This window comes from Cervus canadensis, chromosome 11 (assembly GCF_019320065.1).
Source record: "Cervus canadensis isolate Bull #8, Minnesota chromosome 11, ASM1932006v1, whole genome shotgun sequence".
Taxonomy (NCBI): Eukaryota; Metazoa; Chordata; class Mammalia; order Artiodactyla; family Cervidae; genus Cervus; species Cervus canadensis.
The window spans coordinates 15305977-15332269 of NC_057396.1; the positions used below are offsets into that span (position 1 = coordinate 15305977).

The 26293-nt window shown below is 37.1% G+C and overlaps 1 protein-coding gene across 2 annotated transcripts in view; it reads left to right on the forward strand.

Annotated features, from left to right (window-relative positions):
* The window catches only part of CUL5 (cullin 5), a 129726-nt gene that overhangs the window by 99578 nt on the left and 3855 nt on the right, over positions 1 to 26293 (forward strand). For both annotated transcript variants that reach the window (XM_043481072.1, XM_043481073.1), the window contains 7 exons: positions 16347 to 16479; positions 17487 to 17618; positions 20903 to 21026; positions 21313 to 21488; positions 22049 to 22210; positions 22944 to 23062; positions 23770 to 23893. In XM_043481072.1, coding sequence (XP_043337007.1) covers positions 16347 to 16479; positions 17487 to 17618; positions 20903 to 21026; positions 21313 to 21488; positions 22049 to 22210; positions 22944 to 23062; positions 23770 to 23893 — 970 coding nt within the window. The remainder of the gene's footprint in view (positions 1 to 16346; positions 16480 to 17486; positions 17619 to 20902; positions 21027 to 21312; positions 21489 to 22048; positions 22211 to 22943; positions 23063 to 23769; positions 23894 to 26293) is intronic.

Sequence of the window (26293 nt, forward strand, 5' to 3'; positions counted from 1 at the left end):
GATTTGTTGGTGAGTTTTCATCTCAAGTAAAGATCTGTTCATGCTAACTACTATTATAAAAAAATCTGAAAATGAAAATTTAATGATCTATTAATTAATCTGAGCTAGTTGTAGTATCTTCAGAGTAGTACTGAGTATCACTAAAAGTTAATTGGAAAAATGCTCTTTTGTAATTTTAAATAAATTATACATAATGTTAAAATACTTGAAAATAGGGCTTTATTTTTTGTTTTGTTTAAATCATTTTCATTTTGTCTTTTTTGAGCCATATAAATTATTTGAGTGCTAGTACAGTGGAAGACACCTGGGTCATACACTTTTATAGTAATTGGCATTGTTTGGAAGGGCATTTGTTGTGTTCTCTTTATAAATATGAAAAATATAACCCTGCATCTTGGAGATTTCTTCATATGAATACAGAAAGGTCTTCCTTATTCTCCAGTTTCCACCTTTTTTCAATGAAAATATTCAGACTTAAGAGTAAAGTCACCTTTGTTGCTTTATTAAATAATGTATCATCCTGTATGTCCGTCAGTTAACTTTTTAAGTGTATTTCAAAAGGAGTTGCAGGCATCAGTAACCGTTACTCCCCAAACATTTTATCATGCAGTCATTAATTGAATATCATGTTTGTTTTGAGATAAAATTGACCTACAGTCAAATCCATAAATCTTGTGTTTAATTTTGTGAGATATGACAAATGCCTCCATCCCTATTAAAATAAACATTGTTTTCATCATCCTTGAGAGTTACTTCATGTCCATTCCCAATTAGTCCCACCCCTATCCCCACCTTCTTCCAGAAGGCAACTATTGTTCTGATTATTTCAAGATAGGTTAGGTTTGCCTGATCTAGGACTGCATATAAATTGAATTCATAAAATAGTGTATTATTTGTGTAAAACTTTTTTTCAACTCACCATACTGTTTTTAAGATTTATGCATGTTTTTGTATATCACAGTGGTTTGTTTCCCAAAGTGATTGTACTGTTTTACACTCCCACTAGCATATGATTTTTTTCATGTATTTCCACCAGTTTTTCATGTATTTTTTTGGTATTCTTATATTTTTTGAGAATGAGGATTAAATGGTATTCTCACGCATCCAGAGTGACTGGATGTATGTTCCGTTGTCTCAGTATAGTTTTGTTTTATTAACTGCGTTGGGTCTCCGTTGTGGCCTGCGGAACTTTGTGCTGCAGTACACAGGCTCCAGTTGTGTGTGGGCCGCAGAGCGCACAGCCTTCAGTAGTTGCGGCCGTGGGCTTAGGTGCTCCGAGGCTTGTGGGACCTTCGTTCCCTGACCAAGGATCAAACCCAGGTCCCCTGCATCACAGGGCAGATACTTAACAACTGGACCACCAGGGAAGTCCCCTAAGTATATTTTTGATTCCCATTTCCCTCGTGACTATTGATATTGAACAGTTTTTCATGTACTTTTTTGGTATTCTTACATTTTTCTTTATAAAGTGTTCAGATTTTTTGCCTGTTCATTAGTGAACTATGAGTTCTTACATATTCTGTATATCGGTCCTTTGTTGTATGTGTGCTTTTCTTTTGTGGATTTTGCTATGTTTTATCTAGGAAACCTCTGTCTACATCTACCACTAGGACAAGAAGATAATCTTCTGTTTTGTTTTAGAAGCTTTGTAATTTGTAGCTTTCACATTTAAGTCTAAGAGCTGCCTTAAATTGATATTTGTATATAGTGTAAGGTAGGGGTTAAATTTCATTTTTTTCTTTTCTTTATGGTGGCCAGTGGTTTCATCACCATTTATTGGAAATACTTTCCATTCCCCACTGCATTGTTTTGGTGCCTTTTATGAAGAATCAAGTGACTTAAAAATATGCATGTTTTTCTGGACTTTCTATTCTATTCCAGTGAATTAAATGAATATCCTTAGGCCATTTCAAATAGTTATGATTAATAAAGTTCTGCAAGAAGTCAAAGTCCCCAACTAATAAAAATAAATGGAAAAAATAAATAAATAAATAAATAAAGTCGAAGTTAGCTGGTGTAACTTTGTTCTTTCTTTCTCTTGAGTGCTTTTGATACTCTAGTATTTTGCTAGTATATAGAAATATGGTTGTTTTTTGTAAATTGATCTTATACTGTTACCTTGTTAAAGTTATTAGTGCTAGTAGTTCTTTTATAGATTTCCTAAAATTTTCTATGTAAAAAAATCATGTAATCTCTGAATAAAAGAGTCATTTCTTTTTATAAGTACAGTGTTGAACAGAAATAGTGAGAGTGGGCGTCCTTACCTTTTTCGCCAAGCTTTGAGGAAAAGCCTTAATATTTTGTCTCTAAGTACAAAGTTAGGTAAGGATTTTTCATAGGGTTGCTTTTTATTTGTAATTTGCTGGAAAATTTTGGTGATAAATGAGTGTTGATTTACTATATGTTTTTTCTGTGTCAAATGACCGTAGGTTTTTCTTCCTTATTCTTTTATCTTTTAAGTACTTTATTTGGCTGTGTCAGGTCTTAGTTGCAGCGTGCAGTTTCTTTCATTGCAGCGCGCAGGCTCAGTAGCTGCAGCACGTAGGCTTAGTTCCCCACAGCATATGAGATCTTAGATCCCCAAACAGGGGTCGAACTGGAGTCCCCAGCATTGGAAGGCAGATTCTTAACCACCCGACTGCCGGGGAAGTCTCGTTCCTTACTCTTTTGATGTGGTGACATACATTGACGGGGGTTGGATTGCTGAGGATTGTTGAAGAGGGGTTTATTTAAAGGAATTAGCTTATGTAATTGTGTTATCTTCTGCTTAGTCGCTCAGTCGTGCCAACTCTTTGCAACCCCATGGACTGCAGCTTGCCAGGCTCCTCTGTCAATGGGGATTCTCCAGGCAAGAATACTGGGGTGGGTTGCCTTGCCCTCCTCCAGGGGATCTTCCCAACCCAGGGATCAAACCCAGGTCTCCCACATTGCAGGTGAATTCTTTACCATTCGAACCACCAGGGAAGCCCCTCATTACTGTGTAATGGTAAAAATAAAAGTAAAGTATTAGTTGCTCAGTCGTGTCTGACTCTTTGAGACCCCATGGACTGTAGCCCACCAGGCTCCTCCATCCACAGGATTTTCCAGGTAAGAATACTGGAGTGGGTCACCATTTCCTTCTCCAGGGCATCTTCTCAACCCAGGGATTGAACCCTGGTTTCCTGCCTTGCAGGCAGACTCTTTGTCGTCTGGTAGTTGTGGGAGTTGGCAAATTTAAAGTTTGTTGGGCAGGCTAGCAGGCTGGAAATTGTTGGACAGGAGTTGACTCTACACTTGGGGCAGAATTTCTTCTTAGAAAGAAACCTCAATTCTGTTTTGTTTGGTTTTTTAATTTATATATAGGAATATAGTTGATTTACAATGTTGTGTTAGTTTCAGATGTACAGCAAACTGATTAACTTATATATATATATATCCGTTTTTCTGAGACTTTTTTCCCACTTTGCTTATTGCAGAATATTGAGTAGAGTTCCCTGTGCTTTAGAGTAGGTCCTTGTTGATTATCTATTTTATTTATGCATGTGTGCATGCTAAGTCATAACCAACTCTTTGCAACCCTATGGACTGTAGCCTGCCAGGCTTCTCTATCCGTGGGATTCTCCAGGCAAGTGGGTTGTTATTTCCTCCTCTAGACAATCTTCGTGACCCAGGGATCAAATCCACATCTCTTGTGTCTCTTGCATTGGCTGACGGGTTCTTTACCACTGTCACCACCTGGGAAGCCCCATTTTATGTGGAGCAGTGTGTATATGTTTGTTTGTTTTATAATTTTGCCTGGTTATTTCTGGCTGTGCTGGGTCTTCGCTGCTGTGTGGGCTTCCCTCTAGTTGCAGTGAGCGGAGGCTGCTCTCTAGTTGTGGTGCATGGGCTTCTCACTGCAGTGGCTGCTCTTGTAGGGAGGACGGGCTCTAGAGCGCGTGGGCTCAGTAGTTGTGGCTCTCAGGCTCTAGAGCGCATGCATGTGGTGCATGTGCGTGTGGGATCTTACCAGACCAGGAGTCAGACCCATGCCTCCTGCATTGGCAGGCGGATTCTTTACACCTGAGCCACTAGGAAAGCCCAGGAGTGTATATATATGTTAATTCTAAACTCTTGATTTATCCATCCCCACCCACTTTTCCCCATTCATAACCATGTTTGTTTTCAAAGTGTGATTCTGTTTCTGCTTTGTGAATAAGTTCATTTGTATCATTTTTTTTTTTTTAGATTTTACTTGTAAGTGGAATCATATATTTGTCTTTCTCTGACTTACTTCACTCATATGATAGATTCTAGGTCCATCCATGCTGCTGCAAATGGCATTATTTTGTTCTTTTTATGGTTGCGTAATATTCCATTGTATACTCGTACAACATCTTCTTTATCCATTCCTCTTGTCAGTTCAATTCAATTCAGTCCAGTCACTCAGTCATCTTGGACTCTTTGCGACCCCATGGACTGCGGCACGCCAGGCCTCCCTGTCCATCACCAACTCCCGGAGCCTACTCAAGCTCATGTCCATTGAGTCAGTGATGCCATCCAACTACCTTATCCTCTGTCATCCTCTTCTCCTCCTGCCTTCAATCTTTCTCAGCATCAGAGTCTTTTCAGATGAGTCAGTTCTTCACATCAGGTGGCCAAAGTATTGGAGTTTCAGCTTCAACATCAGTCCTTCCAGTGAATATTCAGGACTGATTTCCTTTAGGATGGACTGGGTTGGATCTTCTTGCTGTCCATTGCTCTGTCAGTGGCCATTTACTTAGGTTCCTTCCATGTCCTAGCTATTGTAAATAATGCTGCAGTGAACGTTGGGTTGCTTGTATCCTTTCGAATTATGTTTTTTTCTGGATATATGCCCAGGAGTGGGATTGCTGGATCATATAGTAGTTTTATTTTTAGTTTTTTAAGGACCCTCCATAACAGTTGTACCAACTTACATTCTCACCAACAGTGTAGGAGGGTTCTCCACAGCCTCTCCAGTATTTATTGTTTATAGACTTTTTAGACATTTTTAAAAAAATTATTTATTTGCTGTGCTGGATCTTAGTTGCTGCACAGACTTTCTCTAGTTGCAGCAAGCAGGGGCTGCTCTCTAGTTGCACTGCACAGGCTTCTCACTGTGGTGGCTTCTCTTGTTGCAGAGCACGGGCTCTAGGGTGCATGGGCTTCAGTAGTTGCAGCTTGTGGGTTCGGTAGTTGTGGCATCCAGGCTGTACGGCACAGGCTCAAAAGTTGTGGCCCATGGGCTTAGTTGCTCCATGGGATGTGGGATCGTCCCAGATCAGGGGTTGAATCCATGTCTCCTACAGTGGCAGACAGATCTTTACCAATGAGCCACCCGAGAAGCCCTATTTGTAGACTTTTTGATGCTAACCATTCTGACTGGTGGTGTGATACCTCATTGTATTTCGATTTGCATTTCTCTAATAATTGGCCATATTCAGCATCTTTTCATGTGCTTTTTGGCCATCTGTTGTCTTCCGAGAAATGTCTCTTTAGATCTTCTGCCCATTATTTGGGCTTCCTTGGTGGCTCAGACAGTAAAGAACCTGCCTGAAGTGCAGGAGACACAAGTTCGATCCCTGGATCAGGAGGATCCTCTGGAAAAGGGAATAACTACCCACTCCAGTATTCCTGCCTGTGAAATCCCATGGACAGACGAGCCTGGTGGGCTACAGTCAATCCATAGGGTCACAAAGAGTCAGACGCAAATAGATGACTTTCAGTTCACTTCACTTCACTCTTTGGCTTCCCAGGTGGTGCTAGTGGTAAAGAACCTGCCTGCCAATACAGGAGACATAAGAAACGTGGGTTTGATCCCTGGGTCGGGAAGATCCCATGGAGAGGGCGTGGCAACACACTCCAGTATTCTTGCCTGGAGAATCCCATGGACAGAGGAGCCTGGTGGGCTATAGTCCATAGGGTCACAGAGAGTCGGACACAACTGAAGCAACTTAGTACACACGCATGCCCATCATTTGATTAGGTTGTTTGTTGTTTTGATATTGAGCTGCATGAGCTATTTGTATATTTTGGAGATTAACCCTTTGTCAGTCACTTCATTTGCAAATATTTTCTCCCATTTTGTAGGTTGTCTTCACTTTGTTTATAGTTTCCTTTGCTATGCAAAAGTTTTTAAGTTTAATTAGGTCCCTTTTTTTTTGTTTGTTTTACTATTCTGTGAGGTAGATCCAGAAAGATCTTATTGCAGTTTATGTCAAAGGAGTGGTTCTGCCTGTGTTTACCTCTACGAGTTTTATAGTGTGCAGTCTTACATTTAGGTCTTTAATCCATTTGAGTTTATTTTTGTGTATAATGTTAGGAAGTGTTCTAATTTCATTCATTTGCATGTATTTGTCCAGTTTTTCTGGCATCATTTATTGAAGAGACTGTCTTTTCTCCATTGTGTATTCTTGCCCCCTGTGTCACAGATTAATCGACCATAGATGCATGGGTATATTTCTAGGCTTTCTGCCCTGTTCCATTGATGCATATTTCCATGTGTGTGTGTGTTTTATAGCAGTACCGTGCCAGTACAGTGTTGTGTGATGACTGAACTTTGTAGTGTGGTCTGCAGGTAGACAGCAGGGAGCCCGATTCCTTCAGCTGCACTCTTCTTCCTCAGGAAACATTGAATTTTTTTAAGGAAACATTTAACCAAGGTTGAATTCTTGGCATAAATTCTACTTGGTGATGATGTATTAATTCTTTTTGTATATTCCTGGATTTAATTTGCTTATGTTCTGTTAAATATTTTTGTTTATTTTGGGGAATGATTTACCTCTTTCTGGCCTCTGTGCCTTGTATAATTTTCAGTTTTGTGATATTTTTATTGTTTTCTGATTTTAGGATTATGTTGGCCTCATAAAAAGGTTTGAGAGTTATTCTCTCCTTTTGTATGGTTTTAAACGAAATACGTTAATTGGTATTACTTCTTCCTTAAATGTTTGGTAGAATTCATTGGTAAAACCATTTGGGCTGGGAGTTTTCTCTGTGGGCAGATACTGATTACAAGTTCAATTTCTTTAATAGATACAGGGCTCTTCAAATTTTTTAATTTAATCTTGTTTTAGTTTTGGTTAAATTGTGCTTTTTAAGGTATCTTTTTTTCTCAGTTGTCAAAATAATATACACAAAGTTGGAAGTTTCATTATCTTTTTCTCTCTGAAAATATATTAAAACTTTTTTTATAGAACTATTTGAGAGTAAGTTGTTCATTATTCCAAGTACAGTTGTGTATATTTTCTACAAATATAATCCCAGTACAACTCTCAAAATAATTAAAATTGACTTTGATTTATAATAACCATCTACTCAGATCACTTTAAGCTTATTGACTATATTGTATTCTTTGTAGCAGAAGGATCCAGTACAGAATCGTGTTTTACGTTTAGTTGTTATATACCTTTTTCTTTGGTCTGGAACCATCTCTCCTTTGACTCTTGTTACCTTGACATTTTTGAAGATTACAGTCCAGATTTTTTGTGGGATATTCCTTAGTTTGAGTTAATCTGATGGGTTGTTTTTTTTTAAGATTCAGGTTTGCATCTTTGGCAGAAGTGAAAGTCTATTATTCTTACTGCATTTTTTGTTTTTGTTTTGGCCATGCCACATAGCTTATGGAATCCTAGTTCCTCAACCTGGAATTGACACTTGTCAGTGAAAGGGTGGAGTCCTGACCACTGGGCCACCAGGGAGTTCCCTTACTGCAGCTTATCTAAATGAGGGTGCATGATTTTGATTTATTGCAGTATCAATTTTATTTAGTTTGGTCACCTGATTAAGTTAGTGCATGCCACACTTCTCCACTCAGTTATTCCTTTTCTTTTTGTAATTAGGTATTTGTTGACACGTACTTTAAAACTATGTAAAGATTCCATCAGTTCAGTTCAGTTCAGTCACTCAGTCGTGTCTGACTGTTTGCGACCCCATGGATTGCAGCCAGCCAGGCTTCCATGTCCATCACCAACTCCCGGAGCTTGCTCAAACTCATGTCCATTGAGTCAGTGATGCCATCCAAACATCTCATCCTCTGTCGTCCCCTACTCCTCCTGCCTTCAATCTTTCCCAGCATCAGGGTCTTTTCAAATGAGTCAGTTTGTCACATCAGGTGGCCAAAGTGTTTGAGCTTCAGCATCAGTCCTTCCAATGAATATTCAGGACTGATTTCCTTTAGATCCCATCATTGCTTGTTAAATTTTCAGTTCATACATTGATTTATCATCTCAGTATGGATTCAGTTTACTATTACTGTATTTATTCAGTGGGTTCTCTGGTTTTTTTGGGGGCAGGGTGGTGTGCCACACGGCTTACAGGATCTCAGTTCCCAGGCCATGGCAGTTAAAACCCTGAATCCTAACCACTAGACCACCAAGGAACTCTCATTTTGTTGTTGTTATTGTTCAGTTGCTAAGTCGTGTCAACTCTCTACAACTCCATGGACTGAAGGATGCCAGGTTCCTCTGTTCTCCACTATCTGCCAGAATTTGCTCAAATTCATGTCCATTGAGTTGATGATGCAGTCTAACCATTTCATTCTCTGCCACCCTCTTCTCCTTTTGCCTTCAATCATTCCCAGCATCAGGGTCTTTTCTAGTGAGTCAGGTCTTCACATCAGGTGGCCAAAGGATTGGGGCTTCAGCTTCAGCCTCAATCCCTCCAATGAATTATTCAGGTTTGGTTTTCTTTAGGATTGACTGGTTTGGTCTCCTTGCAGTCCAAGGGACTCTCAACAGTCTTCTCCACACCGTAATTCAAAAGTATCAATTCATCAGTGATCAGCCTTCTTTTTTGTGGTCCAGCTCTCACATCTGTACATGACTGCTGGAAGAACCATAGTCTTGAGCGTACTGACCTTTGTCAGCAGTAATGTCTATGCTTTTTAATATGCTGTCTAGATTTGTCATAGCTTTACTCCCAGGCAGCAAGTGTCTTTTAAATTTATGGCTAGAGTCAGTGTCCGCAGTGATTTTGGGACCCAAGAAAACAAAATCTGTCACTGCTTCCACTTTTTCTCCATCTATTTGCCATGAAGTGGTGGGACCAGATGCCATGATCTTAATTTTATTCATGTTGAGTTTCAGGCCAGCATTTTCACTCTCCTCTTTAACCCTCAACAAGAGACTCTTTAATTCCTCTTCCCTTTCTGATTTTAGAGTGGTATCATCTGCCTATGTGAGATTGTTGATATTTCTCCCAGTAGTCTTAATTTCAGCTTGTGATTCATCCAGCCTGACATTTTGCATGATGTACTCTGCATTGAAGTTAAATAAGTAGGGTGACAATATGCAGCCTTGCCATACTCCCTTCCCAATTTTGAACTAGTCAGTTATTCCATATCTGGTTCTAACTGTTGCTTCTGACCCTTAAACAGGTTTCTCAGAAAATGGGTGAGGTGCTCTGGTACTCCTATCTCTTTAAGAATTTTCCACAGTTTTTTGAGATCCACACAGTCAAAGGCTTTAGCATAGAAGTAGATGTTTTTCTGGAACTCCCATAATTTACTTTTATTTTTTATTTTCCTTTTTAAAATTATCCTAGGTTTCACAGTGGCAACTGGTTGCTGAGTCCTTTTAACAGTAAAATCTTCCTTTCTTTTTGGCACGTGAGGTTTCCAGATTCATTTTGCAATTTACCTTGCCTGGCCTCAGGATTAGCCGTTTTGACAACTTTGACAAAGTCCTAGTTGATTTTAGTGGATGTTGGTATTTAGTGAGCAAAGTCTGGTGCTGGGTGTATTCATTGGTACCATGGCATCACTGGTCTAGTCCCCCTCTGTTGGCAAATTAGGGTGGGGATACACAAAGGCATTTAACGCTACAGTACCTGTCCTGCTTTCTTTGTGGGTACACACCCCACCCTGCTAAGGCTCTGACTCCCCCAACTGGGCCATCCCTTATGTACATGCCTTCCTCATCCAACTGGAGCCTTAACACTTCCCCTTTTACCTTCCCTTTGCATGGACACCCTCCTTGCCTATTTGTTCTCTCATACTCCATGCCTGGCCACTCCTTCTCATCGATATACCCCTTGTCTGTTTGGTCTTTGAAGCCTGGATGCTAGTCGTTTCTAGTGGACGTCTAATTTGCCGAGCTTAGGCTCTGACACTCCATGCAAGGCTCCACCCTGCAAAGACGGCTCTTCTACTCTGCTTGGGCTTTCATGTTCTTGGTTAGGTTTATTTCTAGGTATGTTTTTCTTTTGGATGTTACTATAAATGAAATTGCTCATTTAATTTCCTTTGGATTGTTCACTGCTGGTGAATGAAAGCACAACTGATTCTTGTGTGTCAGTCTTGTACCCTGCAACTTTGCTGATAAATTCATTCATTGGCTTTAAGTAGCTCTTTTGTGGGCTCTTTAATAACTTTGTATATAGAAAGTCAAGATCTGTTACTAAAGATACTTTTATTTTTCTTTCTTTCTAATTTGGAAGACTTTGTTTGTTTGTCTATTTATTTATTTTTGCCTAATTGCTCTAAATGGAACTTCTAGCTCTAGATGGTGATGAACAGTGATGAACAGCAGTGGTGACAGTGAACATCTTTCTCATTTTTGCTTAGCATGTTATCTGTAGTTTTCTTTTTTTATAACTTTGTTATTCTTAATAAAAAGCATGGTGTTATGACTGGTAGATATAGCATGTGCATGCTAAGTTGCTTCAGGCATGTCTGACTCTGCAACCCTATGGACCATAGCCTGCCAGACTCCTCTGTCCATGGGATTATCCAGACAAGGCTACTAGACTGGCTTGCCATGCTCTTTTCCAGGGGATCTTCCCAACCCACGGATTGAACCCACGTCTCTTTTTTCTCTGCATTGGCAGGCAGGTTCTTTACCTCTAGCGCCACCTGGAAAGCCCAGATACAGCATAGTTTATTTAACTTATTATTTATTTATACACTAAGTAGTTTCTGATACTTTGCTATTTATTAATAGTGTTCCAGAGAATAATATTGTATATATGCCATTTTTTGTTTCTATACTCTAAATTCCCAGAAGTGGGGATTACTGGGTTCCTCTTTATTTTTTTTATTCTAAGGTGACCATGTCCTATCTTTAGCTCCACATTAAGGAGAAAATTTCTCTGGAATAAAATGAGTATTGTTAGCTTATTCAGGCAGCAGAACATGAGTGTTGGGGCTATTGGAGATGCTTACAGTAACTAATGTTCTAGAAGAATAAAGCTGCTTGAAGCATCCAGGTTATTTGGAAGACTGACTTCTGAGAAAGAGTATAGTAGTCATGGTGTGGCAGTGCTTCCACTGAGAACAAACAGGAGAATCAGGTAAACTTAGAAAATATTATTTTAATATAATATTATCAAAGAGCTCCAGAAGCAGCTAGAACAAAATACTCAAAAGTTATAGAAATGAGGGATAACCTTTCAGAAACTAGCTGAGTCTGTGTAGCTGTGTTTCACAGAAGTGACTGAGAGTCTAGACTTAGCTTCGCCTGAGCAGTACTGCAAGGGGACAGGAGAGCTTTTGTTGTCACACGGTATTGAGTGACAGAACCCACTAGGCTCTCAACTGAAGGCCCGGAAGGAACATTCCTTAGATTCATTGGCTAACCAAATGTAGACCGATTCTTACCAAAGCTACAAGTCGTCATCCTCGAACCAAAGTAGTTTGAGTGGGTTAAAGTCATCAACCTCTTCCATAGCAGAACAAAGGGTGAACACACTCTTAATGGAAGATAAACATCATCTGGTGCCCTGGCGTGCTGCAGTCCATGGGGTCCCAAAGAGTTGGACGCGACTGAGCGACTGGACTGAACTGGTGGTGCCTCTGTGATTATTATTTTTTTTTTAGTTGAAATACAGTTGATTTACAATGTTGTGTAAATTTCAGGTGTACAACAAAGTGATTGTTACACATATATATTTTTTTTCAGATTCTTTTCCCTTACAGGTTGCTACAAAATATTGTGTATGGTTCCCTGTGCTGTATAGTAGGTCCTTGTTGGTTATCTGTTTTATATATGATAGTATGTATATGTTAATCCCAAACTCCTCATTTACCCCTCAGCCCCTCCCCCCCCCCACCCCCACCGTGATTCTTTATATGCAGTGCCTAGTATTCAGTGCGACATTACTACTCCTATGATGGCAGAGAAATTTATGGTCAAATAAAAGAAAAATAATTTTAGATGCAGACTCTCAGATGACCCCATATTAGAGTTAGCAGATAAGCACTTTAAAATAATTAAGATCAGGACTTCCCTGGTCATCCAGTGATTGAGATTTCGCCTGCCATGTAGGTGACTTGGGTTCAGTTTCTGATCTGGGAAGACTGAAGATTTTACATGTCGTGGGGCAACTAAGCCTGTGTGCCATAACTACTGAGCCCATTCTCTAGGGCCCACAAGCCGCACCTACTGAAACCCATGCACCTAGAGCCTTTGCTCCAGAACAAGAGAAACCACCCCTTTGAGTAGCCCGTATATTGCAACTAGAGAGTAGCCCCAACTTGCTGCAACTAGAGAAAGCCACAGACAGCAACAAAAACTCAACACAGCCAAAAATAAATAAACAAATAGATAAATAAAAAATATTTTTAAAAAATAATTAAGATTGATAGCTTAACCACAGTGATATATACCACTAACACCCACTAGGATGACTGAAGTTAAAAAGACGTTAACAAGTGTTGGTGAAGATGTGGAGAGAAATTGAAATCATATATAGTTGGTGTGTAGCTACTATGGAAACAGTTTTGTAGTTCCTCAAGAAGTTTAACATAAAGTTAACATGTGACCCACAGTTCCACTCCTGGATATATACCCAAGAGAAAAGAAATTGTGCGTCTGCTAGAAATCTTGGAGATAAATGTTCATAGCAGCATTATTCTTTTTTTTTTTTTTTTTTTTTTAGTTGAAGGCTAATTACTTTGCAGTATTGTAGTGGTTTTTGCCATACATTGACATGAATCAGCCATGGATTTACATGTATTCCCCATCCCGATCCCCTCTCCCACCTCCCTCCCCACCCCATCACTCTGGGTCTTCCCAGTGCACCAGCCTCGAGCACTTGTCTCATGCATCCAGCCTGGGCTGGTGATCTGTTTCACCCTTGATAATATACATGTTTTGACGCTGTTCTCTGAAAACATCCCACCCTCGCATTATTCTTAATAGCCAAAAAATGGAAAGAAACCAAGTTCCCATTATCTGATGAAAGGATAAGTAGAATGTGATTTGTCTATGCCATGGAAATATTATACAGTTATAAAAGGAAAGAGATTCTGGTACATGCTACAATGTGAGTGAAACCTTGAAAATATTGTACTAAGTGAAATGAGCCAGTCGCAAAAAGAAACATTTTCTATGATTCCACTTACACAAGGTATCTAGGATAGGAAAAGTTATTGATACAGAAAGTAGAATAGATGTTACCAGGGACTGGGGATAAGAAGGAATGGAAGATTATTATTTACAGGGCTTCTGTTTGGGATAATGAAAACGTTCTGGACATAGTGATGATATTTGCAGAACATTGTGAATATGCTTAATACCCCTAAATTGTACACTTAAAATGGTTAATGTTAAATCTTTTGACCATGTTTAAAAGTAGAATTTTTTTGAAGGAATGAACAGACATGTGCTATCATCTGAATGAATCATAAAAACATCATCCTAAGTAAGATATCAGTCACAAAATGGCACATATTATATGATTCCATTTATAGATGTCCAGAAGATACAAAAAGTAGATTAATAATAACCATGGACTGAGAGGCAGGCATCGCTGGAGAATGAGATTTGACTACTAATAAGTATGGGGTTTCTTTTTGGAGTAATGAAAATGTTTAAAATTTTATTTTAATAATAGTTGTACAACATTGTGAACATACTTTTAACAAACATTGTATTGCACACTTTAAATGGATAAATTGTGTCATATGTGAACTATATCTTTAATCTTAAATAGATCATAAATAATAAAAAGTAAATAATATATACAGATAATTAATAGACAAATAGGTGGAAATTGTTACCTGAGTAAAGGTGAAATATCTATAACAAAATAAAAGACTGACAGCTGTTTTCTCAACCTGTTGAACTGAAAGAAGGGAGATAGACCACTCAGCTATTACAGTAGTTCACACAAAAGCTAGGCATTGGCAGTGCAAAGAGATCAGAGAAGATGCATAGATTCTTGTGAAGTAAGTTAGTGGCCTTCAGACTGGCTGTTTCTCCCTCAAGAGATGCAGAAGGAATTTCCAAAAGTATGCCAGTGTAGATACTTTTCAGTAAATCACTTTCTGAAATTGAGCCCTTTGGTGGAGGTATCATTGCAGTTTCTCCTTTCCACTTCTTTCTAGAATTACTCGTCCCTGTTTTGTAAAGAAAGGAATATTTTGAAGTATTGGTATTATTGTACAGAAAATGAATTTCTGATGACTAGGTATTATATCCTTTTGCAAGATGACTTCTAATTGTTTGCTTTCAACACAACTGATGACTAATTTGATCCATTATTAAAAGTATTGTTTTTTTTGTTAGATCAGTATGTGTTTTTTTTAACAATTCAGGAAATGGTCAATGAATTGAGTAACATTGTAAGAAAAAATTCTTCTAGTACTATGTACTTACTTATGTGAATATGATTTTTTAGGGAAAAGACATTAATTTATAAATATAAATTTAGAAGTAAGGAACTTCCCTAGTGGTCCAGTGGTTAAGAATCCGCCTTGCAATGCTGAGGAAGTGGGTTTGATCCCTGGTTGTGGAACTAAGGTCCTACAAACAGAGCAACTAAGTCCACATGCCATAACTAGAGTCTGTGCACTGCGAGGAAAGATCCCACATGACACAAGAAAAATCCCACATACTTCAACTGAGACTTGAAGCAACAAAATAAACATTAAATATTTATATATTTTTTAAAGTAGAAGTAGGACTACCAGGTGGTCCATTGGTTAAGAATCTGCCTGCCAATGCAGAGAGCATAGGTTCGATCCCTGATCCAGGAAGATTTCCACATGCCATGGGGCAACTAAGCCAGTGCAGAACAACTACTGATAGAGAGCCCGTGCTCCACAACAAGAGAAGCCACCGCAGTGAGATCCCTCATGCAGCAGTTGGATAGTAGCACCCACTCCTTGCAACTAGAGAAACCTGTGTGCAGCGGCAAAGACCCAGCACAGCCATAAATAATTATTTTTTAAGTAGAAGTAAAATTGATCATTCCTGAGTTTATAATTGGAAGGGGAAAAAAGTTTCATCTACTTCATTAGACAAAAAAATTTTGCACATGCATGTTTTATATACATACACAATATAATTATGTTGTTTTGTTATGTTGTGTGCTTATAATTTCTGATAATGGTTGAATTTTATATATACACAATCTTAAAATGTTGAATTTAAATTTATTTACATATATAGCTTAGAGAAGTAGGGTAAAGAATAAAAGACTTTCAAGCATAAAATACAATACACTGGTTTTAAAGTTTTGTTGGGAAAGTGAGATAGTGATATAAGTTCATTGTTTAAGGAAAGTTTGTTTATAGTTTGTTTTTATTTTAAATGGATAATGATAGATATATCACTGTGAAGTTTAGGTTACATTTTATATGTTTCAAAGAGTGAAGTAACAGTTTTATTTTTACCTATTTTTAATTGATGCTCTGAATCAGTTTAGTGAAAAGCAGAAGAGGATGTTGTGTGACATCTTGCAAATAAATTGAACACTGAGTGCTTTTAAAAAAAAGTTTTAATTGTTAACTTATAAATATACAAGGCTTCCCTGATAGCTCAGTTGGTAAAGAATCCGCCTGCAATGCAGGAGACCTCGGTTCTATTCCTGGATCAGGAAGATCTGCTGGAGATGGGATAGGCTACCCACTCCAGTCTTTTGGGGCTTCCCCTGTGGCTCAGCTGGTAAAGAATCTGCCTGCAATGTGGGAGACTTGGGTTTGATCCCTGGGCTGGGAAGATCCCCTGGAGAAGGCAAAGGCTACCCACTCCAGTATTCTGGCCTGGAGAATTCCATGGACTATAGGGGTTGCAAAGAGGTGGACATGACTGAGCGACTTTTGCTGTAAGTGTACACGGATTTACAGTTTTCAATACTATTTTAGCAGCATCTGAATAAAGCTTTTAAAGATTATTGGCACAGCTGCCTCTAGAATGAGACTAGGAAGCATGTAGGTCACAAAATTCAAGGAGGTCTCTCTCAGTGTAAGTGTACTTACAGGAACCCAAGAGTGAGCGCCTTCTTGAGCTATGCAACCTCAGTGTAGACTTCCTCACCCTAGTCCCATTGGATTTATACAACATAACAAATCTGTGAAAAATTGGCTTTAGAAAAAATATTTGCAGATTCAATCATTTTTAATCAACTGCTTTTAATTTGTTTTTTAGGGTGGGATTAAAAACTCAGCCCGAATCAAAATGCCCTGAGCTGCTTGCCAATTACTGTGACATGTTGCTAAGAAAAACGCCATTAAGCAAAAAGCTAACCTCTGAAGAGATTGAAGCAAAGCTTAAAGAAGTGGTACATAATTTTTTCTAACTTCAAATTTGTAATTATCTTTGAATTTGTGTTTTGATTATAAAACTTTCTGTGATAGCATCAGTTTTTCTTTAAAGTATATACCTGTAGCAACTAACATTATGAAATTTTGCCAGTAAAGACCTCTTTGTTTTTTTTTTTACTGAAAATTTTTACACTATAGCTGCCAGAAAAAGAAATAGCATTTAGTTCTTCCCCTTTCTTGATTCTTTTTTAAAAGTCAATTAAATTCTAACTCCTATTAAAGCACCGCAAAAGCAAAAACAGAGCTAGCTGGTGGTGTTTGGATTCCTAATTGAGAGACTGGGAGTTTTTCACTTCTTTTTGTGAGGGCCCAAAATAGATAACCATGGATAAATGAGTACAGATAAAAAGTTAGTTGCTTTCATATTTTTTTATCTCTGCTTGTTACTGTAATATGATATAAGCCAAGGACATCAAAGAGGAAAAAATTAGTAAGTGAAGATGTAGAGAAAGTATAGACAAAAAGGGTTAGAAAGGGAATACCCTGGTGGTTCAGTGGTTAGGACTTGCTGCTTTCACTGTCTGGGCCCAGGTTCAGTCCCTGGTCAGGGAATTAAGACCCCCCCCCCCCCAAGCTGACAGCACAGCCAAAAGGTGGGGTGGAGTGGTGGTTATAGGGAAGATTAGTGTCAGAATAAAATGAAGAAGAAACATAGAAGAAAAAAATATAGGGGGGGACCACTGATCATATAAAGTTTTGTCACATTTTATATAAAATCTCAAAAATTGATGTTTCTAGGAACTAAAAGGTTATTTGGTTATAGTGTCAAGTTTGCTAACTTCTTAAGTATTAAAGTAGTCTATCAGGACTGGTTGTTTTTCAGAGATGGGCAGTTTAGTAGGCCTTTATCTGTATATGCTTATATAAATTTCTGAATTTTGACAACAGGGAATATAGAAAGGTCCAGCTGAGAGGAATGGCTAAGAGTATAAGTAAATTGAAAATAACTTTGTTTTCTATACAGCTCTTGGTACTTAAATACGTACAAAACAAAGATGTTTTTATGAGATATCACAAAGCTCATTTGACACGACGTCTTATATTAGACATCTCTGCTGATAGTGAAATTGAAGAGAATATGGTAGAGTGGCTAAGAGTAAGTAAAAATTTTAAAACTATTTGGTTTTCTTAAGATAGTACATGGTTCATATGTATTCTTAAGTTACAAATTTTGGTAATATTGTTAATATTGATGAAATAGGGAACATTTTGTAAGAATATAGCATCAATTATATAAAATAAAATACAAAGCACCTTTGCTCTTCCTTTGCTTCTGTTGTTTCACTCTGGTGGAGAAGGCAATGGCAGCCCGCTCCAGTACTCTTGCCGCCACAGTCCGTGGGGTCGCAAAGAGTCGGACACAACTGAGCCACTTCACTTCACTTCCTCATTGAACTGACCTTATTAAATAAGCTAAAGGACAAATCATTTCATTTTTAAGATGTGTTTAGTACTAAATATTTAGCTGTAGAGATGTTTGTAAATAAATACACCTATAAAGGAAAAAGAACCAATTCATAAAAGGTGACGGCTTATTTATGTTAATCAGTACTGCTGCTGCTGCTGCTGCTAAGTCACTTCAGTCATGTCCGACTCTGTGACCCCATAGATGGCAGCCCAACAGGCTCCCCCGCCCTGGGATTCTCCAGGCAAGAACTCTGGAGTGGCTTGCCATTTCCTTCTCCAATGCATGAAAGTGAAAAGTGAAAGTGAAGTCGCTCAGTTGTGTCCGACTCTTAGCAGGACCCCATGGACCACAGCCTACCAGGCTCCTCTGTCCATGGGATTTTCCAGGCAAGAGTACTGGAGTGGGGTGCCATTGCCTTCTCCATAATCAGTACTAATTATGGTCAAATTCCACTATTAAAATACTTTAAATCTGTTCCTTTCAGTTCATTTTAGTGGAATTTGAGTTATATTAGCATACCATAAGTGAATGTCTTTCATTATACACATGGTGATATATAATATTATATTGATATATGATAATAAAATATGTGTATAATTGTATGTATGTATTATATATATATGCTTTTCATTTATATGTGTATTTCACATTAAAGATTTGCAGATAGCCCTGCTTTGCATGGCAGTATGGAATAGTAAAAATTACTGTGCAGGTTATCTTAATATTAACAATCACTGGAGAATTATTGTTCCCAGTGTTTTATGACTTAGAAATTTTTGTCGAAATGTTGGAAACTCTTACTATCTGTTATAAATTATAGGAAAAAGAAAAATTAGTACATTAGTAAAATTAACATGAATTTAGTACACCATGTAAATATTTAAAACAAACTTTCAAATTTAAAGTGATATTGTATCTAGAATATATAAAGAACTCTTAAAACCCAACAGTGAAGACAACTCAGTTAAAAATGGACAGTGTTAGAATAGACATTTCCTCACAAAGATATGCAAATGTCTAATAAGTGCATGCAAAGATATTCAATATCATTAACCAGTAGAGAAATGCAAATCAAAGCCACAGTAAGATGCCACTTTACTTCCACTGGGATAGCTGAAAATTCAGACCATAACAAATATTAGTGAGGAAGAGAAGAAATTGGAACCCTCACGCATTGCTGATAGGAGTATAAAATGGTGCAGCCACTTTGGAAAACTGACAGTTGCTCAGAAAGCCAAACATAGTGTTGACCTGGCAATTCTACTCCTAGATAATTCCACTTATGAGAAATAAAAACATATGAACATATAAAAACTTGTATATGAATGTTCATAGCATCATTATTCATAACAGCTAAAAAGTGAAAATAACCCAAAGGTCAATCAGCTGATAAATAAATAAAATATGGTTTAGTCTAATATAGTTGAATATCTTTGGCAATAAAAAGAAATTAAGTACTGATATATGCAGCATTGATGAACTTTGAAAATACTATGCTAAGCAAAAGAAGCCACTCACAAAACACCACATACAGTTGTTGTTCCTTCACCTAGTCATGTCTGACTCTGCAACACCATGGACTGCTGCATCCGAGGCTTCCCTCACTATCTCCCAGAGTTTGCCCAAGTTCGTGTCCACTGCATTGGTGATTTCCATCTGGCCATCTCATCTTCTGTCACCCTCTTCTCCTTCTTCCTTTCCCAACGTCAGTCTTTTCCAGTGAGTCCGCTGTTCACATGAGGTGGCCAAAGTGTTGGAACTTCAGCTTCAGTATCAGTCATTCCAATGAGTATTCAGGATTGATTTCACATACAGTATGATTCCCCTAATACAAAGTAGCCAAATCTGTAGAGACAAAAAATAAACAATTTCCAGAAATGGAAGAGTGGAGGAATACGGTAGTGATTGCTAGTAAGTACGGAGTTTCTTTTGGCAATGATGAAAATGTTCTAAAGTTAGATACTGGTGATAGTTGCATAACTCTGTCAGTATACTAAAACCTGATTAATTGTATACTTTAAAAGGGTGAATTTTGAGATAGATGATTTATATCTCAATAGCACTCTTACTAAAATGAAGAGTAGTTTGACTAGTCCTTGCTTTCTTGTCATGTGAGTGACAAGTTACTTAGTGAGCACCTTTTTTTTATTTTGAAAAGTTGTCATACTCTTTGTAAGTTTGAGTCATCTTCCGAACTTTTGGTTTTACGAAGTTTTTGCTGGCATCACTTCCTCATCTATTTTTTTTTAGTCAATACCACTTTTCTCATTTATGTTGATTATTTGCCTTCATTAAGTTTCTATACCTGCATAGTTAGAGTCTTTTGCATTGGCATTATCAACAGACATTACAATCACCATCAGCTCTTTCTTCTAAAGCTCCATTTATGTTCTGCTTTATTTTCATTCCAACATTATTTTCTCTCTTTTTGTCTGTATTTTTATCATCTTTCTTGACTTCTTTCAGTTACCCATTTTTGTAAAATGTCATGTGATTTTTCAGTTGAGGACATGGATGTAACAAAGCTACATGCTTTGCTGTCTGTGGGTGAACTGAATGAACAATTGAATAACAGATTTTGAAAGAAATACTGTATTGGTCATTGATGGATTGGTTATTTGTTAGTGGTTTGTATGATGAAGAGCTAGAAGTAAAGTTTGAGCTTTATGCATAATTCACATTTAATGTGTAATGGTAATTGAAAGTTGAACAGTGTTGTTGAGGTACTGGTATTATTTCACTATACTGTGGTACCTGAAATTCATGCATTTTAGAATGGTGCACAAAAAGCCAGAATTGCCTGTATATTCTGTGTAGTCTCAAAGAATCACTTTTAATAGGTATTAGATTATACACACTCTATAAATATAAGAGAAGAAGAATTTTGTATTACAGCATATAAAATTGTTTTCCATTAAAATTTTTCCTATTAGTATATTATTTATTACTTCTTCTGTCTTTGGTTTTCATAGGAAGTTGGTATGCCAGCAGATTATGTAAACAAGCTTGCTAGAATGTTTCAGGACATAAAGGTATCTGAAGATTTGAACCAAGCTTTTAAGGAAATGCACAAAAACAATAAATTGGCATTACCAGGTATTATTTTATAATTACATACATTTTAAAAACTTAAAAACTTTGTTTTCTAGTAAATTAAAAATAGACCTAAGCAGTAATCGATACAAATATGTTTTAAAGTCCATATTCCTTGAAGATATCCTGCAAAGCAGAATTTAGATTTACTCTTACTTTGAAACAAAAAGACACTTTTAGCAAAATCTGTAGAGTATTATTTTTCATCAAAGTTTACCTACTGTCTATGTATTTTAAATTTTATCCATTGTTAAATTTGCTTTATATTTTCTGACATACATTCCTATAGCTGATTCAGTTAATATAAAAATTCTGAATGCTGGTGCCTGGTCAAGAAGCTCTGAAAAAGTCTTTGTCTCACTTCCTACTGAACTGGAGGATTTGATACCTGAAGTAGAAGAATTCTACAAAAAAAACCATAGTGGTAGAAAATTACATTGGCATCATCTCATGTCAAATGGAATTGTAAGTAGATGGTGTGTTAGTTCAGATATTGGTTTGGTTGTAGCAAGACTCCAAATAAGATTTGTTTAAACAAGGTAGATCTTTCCCTCGCTTGCAAGTGAAAGTTTGATCAGATATAGTGGATCTGTTCCATGAATTTGTTAGGGATATAAACTATTGGTTATAGCACCATCCTTAAGGTATTCCCTTGCCTGCCGAATCCAGTATGATCCTCTCACTATGTCTGTGTTCCAGCCCAACAGGAGAGGAAAGATGTAATGGTATAATATCCTTTAATAGCAACTCCTGGAAGAGTCTCCTGTTATTTCTACTCAAATCTCATTGGCCAGGGCTTAGTCACATGGCCACATTTTGCTCAGGAAAGATGAGAGATGAGCCTTTATTTTGAATAGTCATTAAGGTCTGCTGAAATTTTTATTACCATGTAAGAAAGGAAGAACGGATATTGGAAGATAACTACCAGTCTTTTATATATAATCTCATATAAGAGATATTATAGTAGATAAATGATAATCCTCATAAAGAGATTCTTATTTTTAAAATTATTTTATCTATTATAGATAACATTTAAGAATGAAGTAGGCCAATATGATTTGGAGGTAACAACGTTTCAGCTGGCTGTATTGTTTGCATGGAACCAAAGACCCAGAGAGAAAATCAGCTTTGAAAATCTAAAACTTGCAACTGAACTTCCTGATGCTGAGCTTAGGAGGACTTTATGGGTTGGTTTGTTTTTATGTTTTGTTGTTTTTTTTTCAGTTGTGTCCTTTCACATAGCAGGAAATACGTGTTGGCTTGTATTATAATAAATTTATGAATTCATAACACTCAAATGACTTAACCAAGAAAAGCACACTGGTGAGGTACTTACGGAACAATAAGAAATTGAAAACATGAAAGTTACTATGACAGAATGGCAAAAAAGAGAGAGAAAGATTTAAATGTTACGTGTGAAGAGTATGACCAAAGATTTCATATTGAGAATGTTGTTAAGTGATTTTTATGATAATCAAAACTCTAAAAATTAGAAAACTTTGGTTCTTTTGAGGCCCTGTAAAATGTACTTATTAGCCCTCCTGTTCAAAACTAAATTTTACCCCTACTCCATATGCCTCTTAATAGTTGCAAAATAAATTACTACCTAGAGAGAAACAGCTGGTTTATAACTGACAGTTGTGTTTGCTGTGGTCACATATGATCAATCCCTTTAGTTTTGTTTTTGTTTTTGTTTGTCTTATTGTAAAGAGAGCATTTATTGTTTCCTCATAACCAACTCTTATTCTCCTCATTCTCTCTCCTCATTATGCATGTACATGGTTATGTTTATGAAATAAAAGTTTGAATTCTGAATTTGTGCTCATAATTTTTCTCATCTATATTGGTCATGTTGGAGAATTGATCTTGGTATTCTGTAGTGTTTATAGAAGCTAATTTTTTTTCCTTTATTCTTTACAGTCTTTAGTAGCTTTCCCAAAGCTCAAACGGCAAGTTTTATTGTATGAACCTCAAGTCAACTCACCCAAAGACTTTACAGAAGGTACCCTCTTCTCAGTGAACCAGGAGTTCAGTTTAATGTAAGGTTTATGTTGGTTGATCTAAAATAAAAATACCATGTTTGAATTTTGATATTTTATTGTTAGGAAAATAATTTCTTTACATGATATTTAAAGCATATCTGTGTGCTGCCTTCACTTTAGATTTATGCCATTTAGTTGAATGAACTGGATACTTTATTGGTGTCTGACTTTATACCATATTGCTTTTCATCTTTAAAATAAACATCTTTTTGTACTCTAAAGCAACTTTATCCACACACAGAACTGTTTCCTTGAGATCCCAACTAGAAGATAATGCTGGGGATCGAGATGGGGAATACATGTAAACCCATGGCTAATTCATGTCAATGTATAACAAAAACCACTACAATATTGTAAAGTAATTAACCTCCAACTAATAAAAATAAATAAAAAAAAAATAATGCTGAATTACAACCGACATATCTTCAACTATCTAATGACTTTCATGACAATATAAATTATATTTGCTTTGTTATTATAGGGAGTGTAGTCATACTTATGTATTAACAGAGCTTTTATCATGTTTGAGGGAAAACATAGGGTTCATTTTAATAAAGCTGTATGTTAGTTGTTATTTTTCCCTTAAGCAATGCTGAATATTAATTTTTAGAATACATCTAAATATTTTCTCTTAGACATTGTTGCTATAAAATGATGTTTAAAAAACCTTTCACCATAAAATATTTTATTTAATTTTTTTATAGAAAAAATGCAAAAGTTCAGAAAAGGGGTAAAATCAACTTGATTGGACGCTTGCAGCTCACTACAGAAAGAATGAGAGAGGAAGAGAATGAAGGAATAGTTCAACTAAGAATACTGAGAACCCAGGTTTGTAATGTTAAGACAGAATGTCTAAATTTTGAAAAAGTTGGTTGTGGTTTTTTGTTAATCATCAAATCTTTTTTTTTTTAATTAAAGAAATGTAAGTACTCAAACCTTTTATAACCTGTCACCATTGCTTAGTTTTGCTTGTTCTTGGTCTTCATACACATGAAGCAGACAGCATACTCTTTGTATTTGGCTTTTGTTTAACGTGAAATACCATATTTTTTAATGATAAGGCTGAATAACCCCATACTAGTAATGAGTCTGCTGAATATCATATAAAAATTCAGCTGGGGTCTTCCTGGTAGCTCAGTGGTAAAGAAGACGCCTGCCAGTGCAGGAAAGACAGGTTTGATCTCTGGTCCAGGAAGACCCCACGTGCCATGGGACTGCTTAGTCTGTGCACGACAACTATTGAGCCTGTGTCTAGAGCTTGGGAGCCACGACTGCTGAGCTCATGTGCAACAGCTACTGGGGCTCACGTGCCTGGAGCCTGTGCTTGGAAACAGGAGAAGCCACTTCAGTGGGAAGTCTGCACGCTGCAGCTGGAGAGAACCCGCACAGTAATCCAGCAAAGCCAAAAATAAATAAACTGATTAAATTCTAAAAATTTTCAACCAGGAATATTTTTGTAATTTTAAAAATTGATTCACAGTTTTACCAGAATAAATAGATGAGAGTGATTAAGAGCCTTAAAGTATAAAGTGTTGGTGGTGGAACACTTGCCAAATATTAAAACTTGTTAAAGTATCTACAAATATGAAACAGTATAACAAACAGAGTAACTGAATAAAATAACTCAGAATTAAACCTCCTATATAAGTGTAGATGAACTTTGCAATAAAGGAAATGATTTCTATGGCCTGTGTAAAGGGAGTGTATTATTCAGTAAGAGATTTTCGAAAATTTGACTTCTGGAAGGAAAAAATATGACATAGTCCTAGTTTATGGCTACACCAGGATAAATCCAGATGGATTCTGTTGAGATATGAAACAGAATGGGCATCCATTAATATCAGATGTGCAGAGAAAATGAAGGTTTTTTGTTTTGTCTAAAACTGATTCATAATTATGCTCAGTCTACTAATCCAAGCTGTCCCTTTAAATTATGGTTGGACTTTCTTATTTCTCCCTGATTCTGCTCCACCCATCCCCATTCTTTGCTATTTTCACAGAGGCATCTGGATGTGCTAAAGTTGAGAAATTCACTTGAACTCATAGTGACAATGAAGGGATGGTCGTATCTATATGGTTGTGACAGTGTTCTATCAGCTATAGAGGGCTTTATCTGTCACCTATGGAAGTTTAACTTTTTGTTACTATATATTGCTGATATCTGTAGCAAATGAACTATGGTTCACTTTCTTTTCCAGCAATAAGACCGCATGGCCTCTTCCCTGGCCTGGTTGCCTGCTGTCTGCCCTTGCTGAGCTCCTGCGCCCTCTAAAGCTCTGCTACATACTCCGTGTGGCCTTTGGTCCACATGGCCCACTGTTACTATCATCTGCTGCCACAGGGTCAGGTTTTCCTGCCACTGAAGGCCCTGTGACAGGTCCATGAGCTCTCAACTCTCTCTGCACCATATGGGAACTGAGAAATTCAGAGTTGCAAATTATTTCCATTATATCATGCCACTTTTCAAGTGACCTCCAACATATTAAATGAGACCAGGGCCAGAACCCCTGTGATCTCTGTTTTTCTCTTAACATCTCTAACACAGCCATCACTTTCACCTCTATCAAAGCTAGAATATTTACAACTGTTCTTTCCTCCTTACTGGTTTCTGTAATGTACAAGTGCCTGAAGGAAGACAGACTTTTCCCCTCTTCCTTCTTTCTCTCTGGACCCTTGACATAAACCCCTGTGATCCAGAGTGTGGATGTGGGCATACTGTTAGGAGTAATTCTTCTGACCTGCTAGTGGCAGAGTAGGAATTCTCATGTCTGTACAGAGGAAGTTGACGGTATGCTTTTCTCATACTGAATAGTGCCTGACTCCCAAGCCTATAGCCTTGTAGCAAATCTCCGTTTTCAGTGTTTAAAAGCAAATATTAACACATTTTCTGTTTTCACACTTCTTTTATAATGAATTCTAATCTCCAGTAAGGCAGATGGATGCCTTTTGTTGACTAAGAAGAGACCTTGTACTGGAAAAGACAAAAGAGAAAATATTTAGTAATTTTCTAATTATCTATATTATATAGATTAGTAGTAATTAAATCATCAAGGAAATTGTTAATAAAATTGACTTAGATGAAAAATGCTTACTCCTCCAGAAAGTTGAACCATTTAGTTGAGTCATTATAAACTGAAGATACTTGATAATAAATACAGCTTATTAATCTGATAAGTATATAAAGAGTAGTGATTATTAGTTTTTAAAACAGAGAGCAACTGAAGCAAC